Raw genomic sequence first — 11505 nt, 5'->3', positions numbered from 1 at the left:
AGTTAAGTACCTGATCGACAGTGATCTTGAGGATGTAGATTGTGCAGTTCCAATGCTGATGTTAAGGTTGGATGGTTTGACTGTCTTGTGTTGGTGATGGTAATTGGCTGGCACTTTTTTGGCACGAATGTTACTTTCCACTCATCAGCACATGCCTTAATGTAGTCTAGATCTTGCTGCATGTAGATATTGACTGCTTCATTATCTGAGGAATCATCATGCAGTTGAGAACTGTGCAATCACCAGGAAACATCCCCACTTCTGATCTTATGATGGAAAGGAGTTTATTGATGGTATAAATATGGCTGGGCCTAGCATACACTGCCCTGAGGAAGTTCTGTGGTGATGACCTGGTGCTTCTTCTTCAACAACAACCCAATCATATTCTTTTGTGCCAGGTATGATATTATTGACTCTGGCCATTGGAGTGTTTTTTCACTGTGACTTCACCACTATCAAGGCTTCTTGATGCTATTTCCAGTCAAATGCTGGCTTTTAAGGCCAGTAGGTTGTACCACACTTCTGCATTTTACTCTTTTTCATGTTTGGGCTAAGACGGCAATGAGGTCTGGAGCCAAATGGTTCTGGCTAAACCAAATGCCCTTCCTTTCACTTGAGGACTGTCCATAATTTGTTCTTTGTTTTATCACTCCTTATCAGTTATTGACCCAATTTGCCACCCATCCCCTGAAATTCTCCCAGTAATCTCTTGTCTAACCTCTCAAGAACTTTTTGAAATATGAGCGCCATTTTCAATTCCTTTCATCATTCATATCCACCACTTTCTCATTAAGAAGCATTAAAAATATTAATACAGGTTGCAAATTGAAGATTTTTGGATGGGATCGATAGTTTTGTGTTTTTAATATTCCAGTGTTTGAAATGGAACATAGAGCGAGTCATCAAACAACTTCTACCTATTACTCTCCATACAGTCGGCGGTTTGCATCTCTACTACCAGAATCACCCTTGCATCTGGTGCCCGAGATTGAAAGATCTGGTCTTGAATGGTTTGACATCTGGGCTTATGAAATGATGGAAGAAGGTAATTTTGAAAAAGCTGCTTAACATTACTCATGTAAAGCTGACAATCTTATGTAATACTGATTTCATTCTTCAGTTGGTAACAGGGACCAAGATGTGCCAGCCTCACCTTTCAGTGATACTTCTGAGAAAATGCTGAGCTCCCAGGACACGGGTAAATTTTAATTCTCCCTGCCACAAACTAATGTATTAGTAACGAATTTACTCTCCTGAGCTGCATGACCCTCCCTGTCCGAGAAAACTGGGTGATATCTGGTTGGAGTGATAGTTGTTTATGGGGATTTACTGTGCTGATCACCTTTCCTAGAAGATAGCACATCTTACACTGAAGCTTTATCAAATGTTTGGAGGAGCATTATCATACTGTATAAAATGTTAGCGTTTTTGTTATTTTACCTGTATAATCAGCCAGGCTCTTTGTAGTAATAAATTCTGAAATGTTTTAATGTAGCTCACTATGGAGTAGAATTTTTGGTGGGTTTTCTTAATCTCTCATTGTAATTTGAGTAGAAGATTATTGCAACTCCTGCAGAAAATATTGAAATAGCTATTTACGTTGTTTCTCAGAGTTGCTGCCAATCTTGCACTAAAGCTTCTGCTGGAGATTAGAATGCTTGGGGAAATTCTGTGCCTATAAATTCAAATGCTTCAACAAAATATTTTATACAGTATTCTTGGAGATTGTATAATTATTAAACATAAGTTTAATTTAAGTAAGCTAAACGAGCATATTGATCAATATTTACATAATGCCAACATGTGTTACATTTCAGATTTTACAGTACCTTCAACCCCAATTGATCTTAACCAGCAAGACATGATTTCTGCCACTGATCAAACTTTGGATCGGAATCCATCACCTCAAGGTAAAACAAAATTGATATTTTGACAGTTTTCAGTTTTCAAAGCAAAAAAAGATAACTTGCGAAAATAAAAATGTCAGGATTTCACTTCATGGCATACTATTTTTTTCTTAAAGGAACATTCAAATTAGAGCATTCTGGAAATTAGTTTACTGTAGTTTAGTAAACCCATTTATTGATTGTGAATCAAGGAAAATTATGTTTTACCTCTGCAAAATACCTGTCTGGTATTTTGGATCGTGTAACATCACATTTAAGAATTGAGGCGGGAAAAATTTGCCAAATTTGGCAATATTACTCTGGGGCTCCTCCTGTTGTCTGATAGTGTCAACTGCCCGTGATTAAATCAGTATAACATTTTCCAGAAAGGTTGAGTAAATCTTATTCCATCCTCACCACCTCTGGCAAGATGTTCCTCCTGGCGCCGTGTAAGCTTTTTACTAAACCTTTTTGTTACTTGCGATGCCTCCTCCACTTATACTTAACACACTTTTTAAAATGCCCTTTAAACAGATATTTGGCCTCTGATTTAATTACTTAAGGGGCACATGTTTTGGGCATTTTCCCCAAACAGTAGAAGGTCCTTCTGCAGAGGCAGAATTAATGCACGTTCCATTGATAAAATGGATACAAACTATTCCAAGTTATTATGTCCTAAAAATGTGCATAGACTTAAATCCATTTGCCTGTTTTGTGGGGTACAGTCTAGGTTAGATGCTTTTGAGGTGTGGGGGAAGAATCAGGAAATCTGAAGTCTGTTAATGAGAGGATTGTGATCGGTGGTATATAGAAAAGTGCTGGCAGTGAGAATAGAGGTATGAGTTGTCTCCATGAAATCTGCTTAACCAGCCTGGAAAGCAACCCTCAAGATGGGTCTGGTTAAAATTTAGGAATGCAAATTTATTGTGACAAGTGATACTTGGACCTTGATCAGGGTTTGGAGTGAATTTGGCACAAATTCCAAAAAAATTAGCTCAAAATTAAAAATCTAGAAAGTTGCTGTATCTGCTGCTGAATCAAAAGTGAATTAGACTAATGTGAGAGTAATTTGTAGGGGAGTGGGGAATGGTCAAATCAGTAAGAACTTAAGAAAATTGAAGGAGGTGTAGGCCATTGAGCTCCTTAAGTCTGCCTCACCATTCAATATGATCATGAAGTCAAGTTTATTTGTCACATACACATACGAGATGTGCAGTGAAATGAAAGTGGCAATGCTCGCACAACTATTTCTTCCTCGGGCCTAGGCACAGTCACTATTGTCATGTAGGAACATACTCAATTCCTAAACAGCTAGACCTCACTTTTTTATTGTAGTTTCCAAATATGATATGTGGATGTGACGGCTTTTCATTACCAATGAGCAGCAAACTCAGTATGTCTTCAAGGCTTCAATGACCCTTATGGCTGTCTGCTAATTCTCCACCTTGAGCACGTGCTGCAAAGCCTGGTAGAACATGAAAGCCAATGAAACATTATTGTACATGTTAAACAAGCTCCTTCTATGAGATAACTATATTGGATTAAAACTCTTCTAAGAAAGGGGAAAGTAGAGAAAAATCACACAACATGAAATTTTGTTGTGGCTGTACTGCATTACTGAAAGGCTGAAACGAAGAGAAAAAAAGTATGAATACAAATCTACCAGTGCAGGTACATTCCTTGAATGGTGAAACAGGCAGGGTGAAGAAAAAACATGTTTATATGCTTGCGTTCATTGATAAGAGTATTGAGTACAGGAAAAGATACAAAGTGCTGGAGTAACTCGGCAGGCCAGGTGGCATCACTGGAGAAGTGTCTGAAGAAGGGTCCTGACTCGAAACTTCACCCATCCATGTTCTCCAGAGATATTGCCTGACCTGCTGAGTTACTCCCAACACTTTGTCTATTTTTGTAGACCAGCATCTGCAATGGTTGGGAAGTCATGTAACGGTTGTACAAGATGTTGGTATTGCCACAGTTGGAGTATTGTGTACATTTCTGGTTACTTTGAGAAGTAATGCTACCCAGTGTGCTGCATTTAAGTCCAGCACTGAAGTATCACAAACACAAATTGCAGAAAATGCTTAACTGGTCATGATACAAAGATAAATGCAGTTACTGTCTTGGGTTAAATGTCCGATCATAAAACAGACCAGAATAACCATTCCTCTCTGACGCTGAATATTTCTAGGATTTTCTGGTTTTATTTCAGAATTCTGATATTCACACTATTTAGCTTTTGTTTTATGTGCTTTAGTCCCTGGAGTGAGGCTTGACCCAGAACCTACTGCCATTGAAGGAGAACTGGTGCCACTGAACAATTTTAAACAAAAGAGTAAGTGTGGTATCACAAAAGTAAACGTCGATAATTGTGGCTGCATTTGTGTTACTTTATTAAGATTATATATACATACAGCAAAACAATAAATGTACATGCAGAATTATTCATCTCTTTCCTTTTAAATTCACGTAATGTGATATACATAAGTGCCTGAATCACAATGTGCTATTATGCAATTATACTATAATTTGGCAGCATTTAACCATAAGAGTAGTAGTTTAATTTACGTTTGTCATGTTTGATAACTGATACATTCAAGATATTCAGAAGAATGGCATCAAACCACATTCCTATTGGAAGGAATCCTCTGTAATAATTAAAGATAAGAATTCAAATTACAAATGCATTTTATTTATTTTTCAATGTGTAGTAACGTCCTGTTACATTTTGTTTGAAACATAATGAAACCATTAAATGTTATCATACCCAAACCAGAAAGAAGGTTGCCCTTTCAAAATTGTCTGAAGACCAGCTTCTGTCTGGGGAAGTCATTAATTAGTAAGTTCAGCTCCAGCACACCCACCTTTTTTTGTTCTTTTTCAAAGTTTAGATGGGTGTAAACACTAAAATATTAAGATTAGTGGCCTTGGTTATTTAATAGTTTAAAATATTTTGTCTAAATGTGCTTACACTTGCATTGATCATTCTTGACATCAAATTTCATGGTGCAATTTTTGCAATAATTAACTAGTTTATTTCAGTGACATTAGTTGATGTACTCTGTTTTAAAGTGTCATTAATTTAACTGAGACAGGGATTTTGTTTTTCTAAACATAATGGATATTAATAAGTTTTTTTTCCTGAAATTAAAATGGAGTTAAAAAAAAAAGATAAATCTGCTTGATAGTTTTGATATAATGTGGCTGAGGGGGAAGAGCTTAATTCTGACTTTCCATTTGCATCCAAATTTACTATTTAGCATTCAGAAACAGCGCAATACCACCTCTTCCTGCCATGCAGATCTGTCATCTGGAAGCATGGTAATTTCAGTCTGTAATTAGAAAGCATAGTAGCAACACCTTGTGGGAATACAAGGCAATTGCACCTCTGAACATTAAATAAGAACTTTGAATTTCAACTGATGTTTCATGGATGCATAATTACACCAATGGCTTTTACATACTATCTGAGATTTTGTATTCATGTTACAGAATTTCCAAATTGTTAACCATTCAACCTCAATCCCTTTTTTTAACAACTAGTTAAAAATGGACACGCAAAATGTCCTCAATTGGTGGAGGTGATTTAATTAACTTTTAAAAGGAGCTACATTGATAGCAATTTTAGTTGGGAGAGATAGCAACAGCTGATTTGGTATTTTTAGTGAAGGTTTAGGGACCAATTTTGTGCTTCATAGAGTATGGGCAAATGGGTTGTCCTTAACAAAATAATTAATAACTGGTGGATGAAGTGAGTTGATTGATGGACTGAATGCTCATCTTTTCCTGATTTCATTTCATGTATTATCCAGACGATTTAAGAACTAAAGCTGCCAATTGCACTGAAGTGTGTAGGTGTTTCATAATTAGAATACTTCCGTCCTTGGGTTTGTGATAACCACTGAATGTCAATAGAGCTCAGGCTGCAGAGATCATAATGTGAAACAGGGCACATTTTTAAAAGTATATTATGACATTTTGATTATGTGAGATACGTTTTCAGTGCTGAAAACTTAGGTAGGTATCTAACCCAACGTTAAAACATTGCACTGTGGAAATTTGTTCATGTTTATTTTCATTTTCATTTAGACTTGTTATATTTGTGAGCTGTAAGATGTGAATATACAGTACAAGGCATATGTAAAGTTGTTGTTCCTGACCAGTTGGTTAAACCATGGGAATAAGCTAAGGAAATCATCAGGACAGTTATTTTCTGGTTATTCCCATTCTTGAGGACATTAACTCAATCTTTCAACTTCAGTTTTAATTTATTTACAGCAAAGTGGTCTTTACAGGGACGTGTCGTGGTTCCATCATTCACTGGAGGGACAGTAGCTTGCAGACTTTAAAGAGGAATATCAATCAAAATATTTTATAACCATATAACAATTACAGCACGGAAACAGGCCATCTCGGCCCTACAAGTCCGTGCCGAACAAATTTTTTTTCCCCTTAGTCCCACCTGCCTGCACTCATACCATAACCCTCCATTCCCTTCTCATCCATATGCCTATCCAATTTATTTTTAAATGATACCAATGAACCTGCCTCCACCACTTCCACTGGAAGCTCATTCCACACCGCTACCACTCTCTGAGTAAAGAAGTTCCCCCTCATTTTATTGTCAAAATGTTCACTCCTGCCCAAATATATTTTAAGAATTACCAGGCATGAGACAGGAAAAAACTGAAAACAGAGGAAGAGAGATGAGGATCTCAATTATGAAATTTTTTGATAATTGTACCTTGAAATGACACTGTCTTGCCTGTTTACCCTTAATTTATACTATATATATTTTTAAATTGTAACTTAAAATAACACATTTTACTTGCTTGTCACTTAATTTACACAGAAAATTTGTGATAATCATACCTTAAAATGACACCAACTTCTTGCTTGTTTACACTCAAGTCATATTGAAAATATTTTATATTACACCTACTTGTAACTTGATACCTGTTCCTTGCTGGTTTACTCTAATTAGAAAGAAGTATCCTTTACACAGAAAAATTTGGATGATTTTTGGATAATTATACCTTGAAATTACAATTTTCTTGCTTGTTTACCCATAATTTATACTGTATTTTTAAAAAAATGATACCTTACAATAACACATTTTACCTGATTGAATCGGGTATTTAAAAAAAAGAACATTGTAGTGTCTATGGCATACAGACTCTTGAATGCAATGTGAGCGTTGTGTTTGTGTACATAACTCTGCTCCCCGCCCCAACCCCGGTACAGTAGGCCTAGGGGACAGAGGAAAACCGCTACACTACATGTGCGGAGCTGACCGCTAGCCGTAGAGATGCACATGCAAAGACGGTCGGCCCGCACCGCTAAAATCGACTCCGAGGATTTCCACGCGCTCAACCATCAGCGCAGCGGCTCGCTGTCTCGCGGAAAGCCATTTATAGCAGAGATTTAGACAGATTTTTTTTTTTTAACTGAATTTCAAAGTCCACGGAGAAATCTCATGCCTGAATTACTGAGTCCCCTTTTTTACTGGAATACTTCAACTGGTATTCTAGAAGAGCTAACCAGAAAAAGGCTCTCAAATTGCTCTGATTAAAAAAAGGGGCAATGGTCTTTTTCACCCCACAATAAAGTGTCTAGGCACATCAACACTGAAAAATTCTGGAATTTGAGAAAAGGCTGGTTGGTTAAAGGTATAAAGATATTTCAGTTGCTGGCTATCCTTATGCATCAGTGGCTGTCTGTTGCCTAATTTTTAGGACGGGGGTTGGTTTGGGCTAATTTTCCAGACAACATCTAGCATTCTAACCACCACTCGAGTAATTGGAACTTTCAGATTAGCAGCTGGGAGTTCTGAATGCCTGCCTCAAACCTGGAGTAAGCCCATTCAATACGTTAGGATGTGAGAGGAAAAGTGAACACCATTCAGTTTTTGATCCTTAAGTTTGCCAAAGAATAGCTATTTACCAGATCCATTTGGAAGATATTACATGTTCCTGTTTACACAATAAAATGGCCACTGCTTGGTTTTGTTTGCTGCTTCCTTTTTCCTCTCTCCATTCTGTCCACAGAACTTTTGAGCTTGCTGAGATTTTGGGAAGGAGAGTATAGATAAGTGGCATGAGACAGCTAAATGGAATTGACAGCTCACTGGTACTTCACCTGGTATGGGACCCGGTGTATGATCTGGTGAGCCCCAGTACTTGGCTTCAGGCATATTTCCAATAGATTACTGATTTTGTCAGGTTAATAACATAGTAATGGTAAATAAACCTATCAAAGAATACTTTCACTTCTCTTAACAATGTGATCCAGTAAAGAATCTTTGATCTGAAACATTATCTCTTTTTTCGCAGATGCTGCCTGACCAGCTGAGGGTTTCCAATGTTTTTAGTTTCTAATTGCCGATTTCCAGTGGCTGCACAGCTTTGCTTGTTAGTATGTTGTTCTTCTACTTACTGACTTGTTAAAATCTTTGAACACTTTTTGATTGATGTTGAAATTGATCCAAACTACAGTGGGTAGGATGGGTTACAGTGTACTTTTGCCCAGTCAGTATTACCAGTGCTGTTATATTGCTGAGGATGTCTCCCAAGAACCCTCCCCCCTTCCAAGCTTCATATATAAAGAGTAGGTTTTTTGTAACTACTCGTTTCCAACAATTCTTTTGATTTCAGCATATGAAAATTTTGATAATTAAAGGGACCTTATTCTCTTGATATACCTGTAGAATCTCTTAGAATGTACCTTGATCTTGTCTGTCAGAGCTCACACTTTCTCTTTTTGTCATCGTGATTTCGCCCCCTTACTCTATACTCTTATAATCCTGACATTCTTTAAGGGATATGTTTGATTCCAGCTGCCTATACCAAAATATATCTCCATTTTGGTGATGAGCGCCTCAATATCCCTCATCAACCAGGGCTCCTTTAACCAGCCAGCCTTGCCTTTTACTCCACGAGAAACACGCTGTCCCTGAACTCTCTCCGTCTCACCTTTAAAAGCTTCCCACTGGCCAGACATCCCTTTACTAGTGAACAGTATCTCTAAATCAAACTCTGCAAGTTCCTGTCTAATACCTTCAAAACCTGTTTTTTTTCCCCATAACTATTTTATACGTTAATAGATTTATGGTCACTGGTCCAAAAATGGCACTTCAGTCACCTGCCATCTTGTTCCTGAGTTGTTCTTAAATTGTCCCCTCATAAATAGGGGTGTCTGTATTGGATTTTTTTTTTTAACTTTCCTGGAAACACAATTCCACATATCCGGCAGGCTTCTCCCAATGAAATAAATGCGGTTTTGACCGCCTCGCTCCTTGCCTTTCCTCTCTACTAAATTTACCCACATTAACATCTATATCAGGCTGTATTTGTTTGGGTCTCTACTCCCTGCCAGACTAGTTTACATGTTCCCAAGTAGCACTAGCACATCTCCCCGTCAGGATAATGATGGGTCTAAAGTTCAGATTTAATCTGTGATGAAACTCTTTTTGAACAATGCTTGTATTATATCTTATGGACTTTAAAAGTAGAATTTTGTCTTCCATTTCATGCGATGGAGGTTGTCATTTTGGATTATCTTAATTTTTTTTTTAAGTCTTGTTGACAAAACTGCTTTCCACTACTTGTTTATCAAGAATTGCACAATTTAGATCCATAATGAAGCTACCACGTTAGTTCTGCCTCACTCCCACATGCATATGTTTCATCTGCACCAGTCACCCATTTCTCACACCAGCTATCCTTCTGGTGAGCCTGCCCATTCTCCATTAAATGGCAAGCAGTTTTGAAATCCTTAGGAGAAAAAAAACCCTTAGCAGGATCTCCCATATAGGATGTTATTGTTCACTTCCATCCCACTGGATCTGAGAAGAAAATAAACAGTTTCCAAGAGACAAACACAACTACGTGCCCTTAGAATTGACCTTATGCAACATAAAATGCTGAATCATGATAACAGTTTTCAAACGAGAATTATAGTAAAACAGAATGAGCAGTGACTTACTTAATACTCCGATTATAGTCTTTGGAATTTCTTTGTGAATTAAAGCTAAAACATGAACAATGAATATAAAAGCCATTTAAAAAAAATTGAACATAATACTTAAAGCGGCACAAAATACTTCAGTGGAAGCAAAACAATTTAAAAATAGTTGGTCATAAACCAAACTGAACGATGGGCTTGTTAAGGCAACAGTATATTATTCTTCCTTCAAATCGAACCTGCAAAATGAAGAAAAGGTTTTAAAATGATGCAGTAAATATTTTAAATTATATCTTAATGCTTTGCTCCTTTGGACACTCTGGGTACAGTCCATGGACACCGACAACTCTCCAAGGTCTCACAAAAATGCTCATACTTCACACCAGACAATGAATGTTGACAGTTTTATCAACAATTAAGAACAGAGCTAGCTATTCCTCACAAGAGTAATTTTCTATTACTGTTGGCACCCAACATGTTCTGACAATTACATGGTATCTCACTGGGGCTGAATCAAGGTTTGGATTCTAATACATCTTTTTCTGAAGGCATGAACATAGAACCATGACGTTGACCATGAGCAGAATAATCTATTTTTTAAACGTGAAGAAAACTTTAAGAAGATTTGTTAGAAGGTCAATTATAAGTAAAATAAGGTAAACATCAGTAAGAAAATAATTTAATAGTCAATAGGTAATTAGTTTGGCCCATTTTTCTTCTTCAAAACTTTGGCTTGCTCACTTACCACTGCACTATCTCCTGACTCAGGTCAAGCAGTGAAAGATCAACATGGAGCTGGAAGAGAAACAGAAAGATCTGTTTAAAACCTAAATTTAGTAAAGCGCAAAATTAAGGAGACAGGGCACCAAATAAAGAATAATGAACATAGAAGTAATGAGAGGCTTAAATTACTCTCAGTATCATATTATGAAATTGATGAAATTATCACAATTATGAAATGATCACAGTCCGTTTTAAAATTGAAATGCGAAAAACATTCTGCAGCAAGTTCCAACATCGCTCCAAAATTATTTTTTATTTCTTTAAATTAACATGGGTTTCTTTTTAATCAATATTTTAAATATATACAGGTATGTGACTTTATGAAGAAATATACACATAGATTTCAAACTATATTTTTAGACCCTTTAGAAGAAGCAATGAATATTAAGGCTGATTCACAAAAATTAATATCATACTTTTATAATAATATATTAAATAGAGAATCACCCTCAACAGAAGCATTAAGGGAAGATTGGGAAGATTGGGAACATGAGCTAATGATAAAGATCTCGAAGGATAGATGGGAAAAGTATTTGATGAATACACATAACTGTTCTATTAATGCAAGAACTAATAATTCAATTCAAATTATTACATAGACTATATTATTCAAAAACGAGGTTGAATAAATTTTATCCAAACGTCTCTCCCAGATGCGATAAATGTTTGTTTCAAAACGCTAATATAACACATTCATTTGTAGGATGTACAAAGTTGAATAAATTTTGGAGTGATATATTTGATATATTTACAAAGCTTTTCAAGTCAAGAATAGAACCCAAAACGGAATGGATTATATTTGGAATAATAGGAGAAGATACCAATTTAAATAAAGATCAAAATGTTTTTTTTAATTATGGGTTAATAATTGGAA

General features: G+C 36.4%; 1 protein-coding gene across 2 annotated transcripts in view; it reads right to left on the bottom strand.

Moving 5' to 3' along the window:
* Positions 1–4262: 4262 nt before the first annotated feature.
* Positions 4263–11505, bottom strand: part of esyt1a (extended synaptotagmin-like protein 1a) — a 90861-nt gene continuing 83618 nt past the window's right edge. For both annotated transcript variants that reach the window (XM_055664331.1, XM_055664332.1), the window contains 2 exons: positions 10594–10643; positions 4263–10087 (listed from right to left, as the gene is read on the bottom strand). In XM_055664331.1, the coding sequence (XP_055520306.1) occupies positions 10066–10087; positions 10594–10643 (72 nt within the window). In that variant the 3' untranslated portion in view covers positions 4263–10065. The remainder of the gene's footprint in view (positions 10088–10593; positions 10644–11505) is intronic.

The sequence above is a fragment of the Leucoraja erinacea genome, chromosome 40 (assembly GCF_028641065.1).
Source record: "Leucoraja erinacea ecotype New England chromosome 40, Leri_hhj_1, whole genome shotgun sequence".
NCBI lineage: Eukaryota > Metazoa > Chordata > Chondrichthyes > Rajiformes > Rajidae > Leucoraja > Leucoraja erinaceus.
This window is presented reverse-complemented; position numbering and strand designations above follow the sequence as displayed.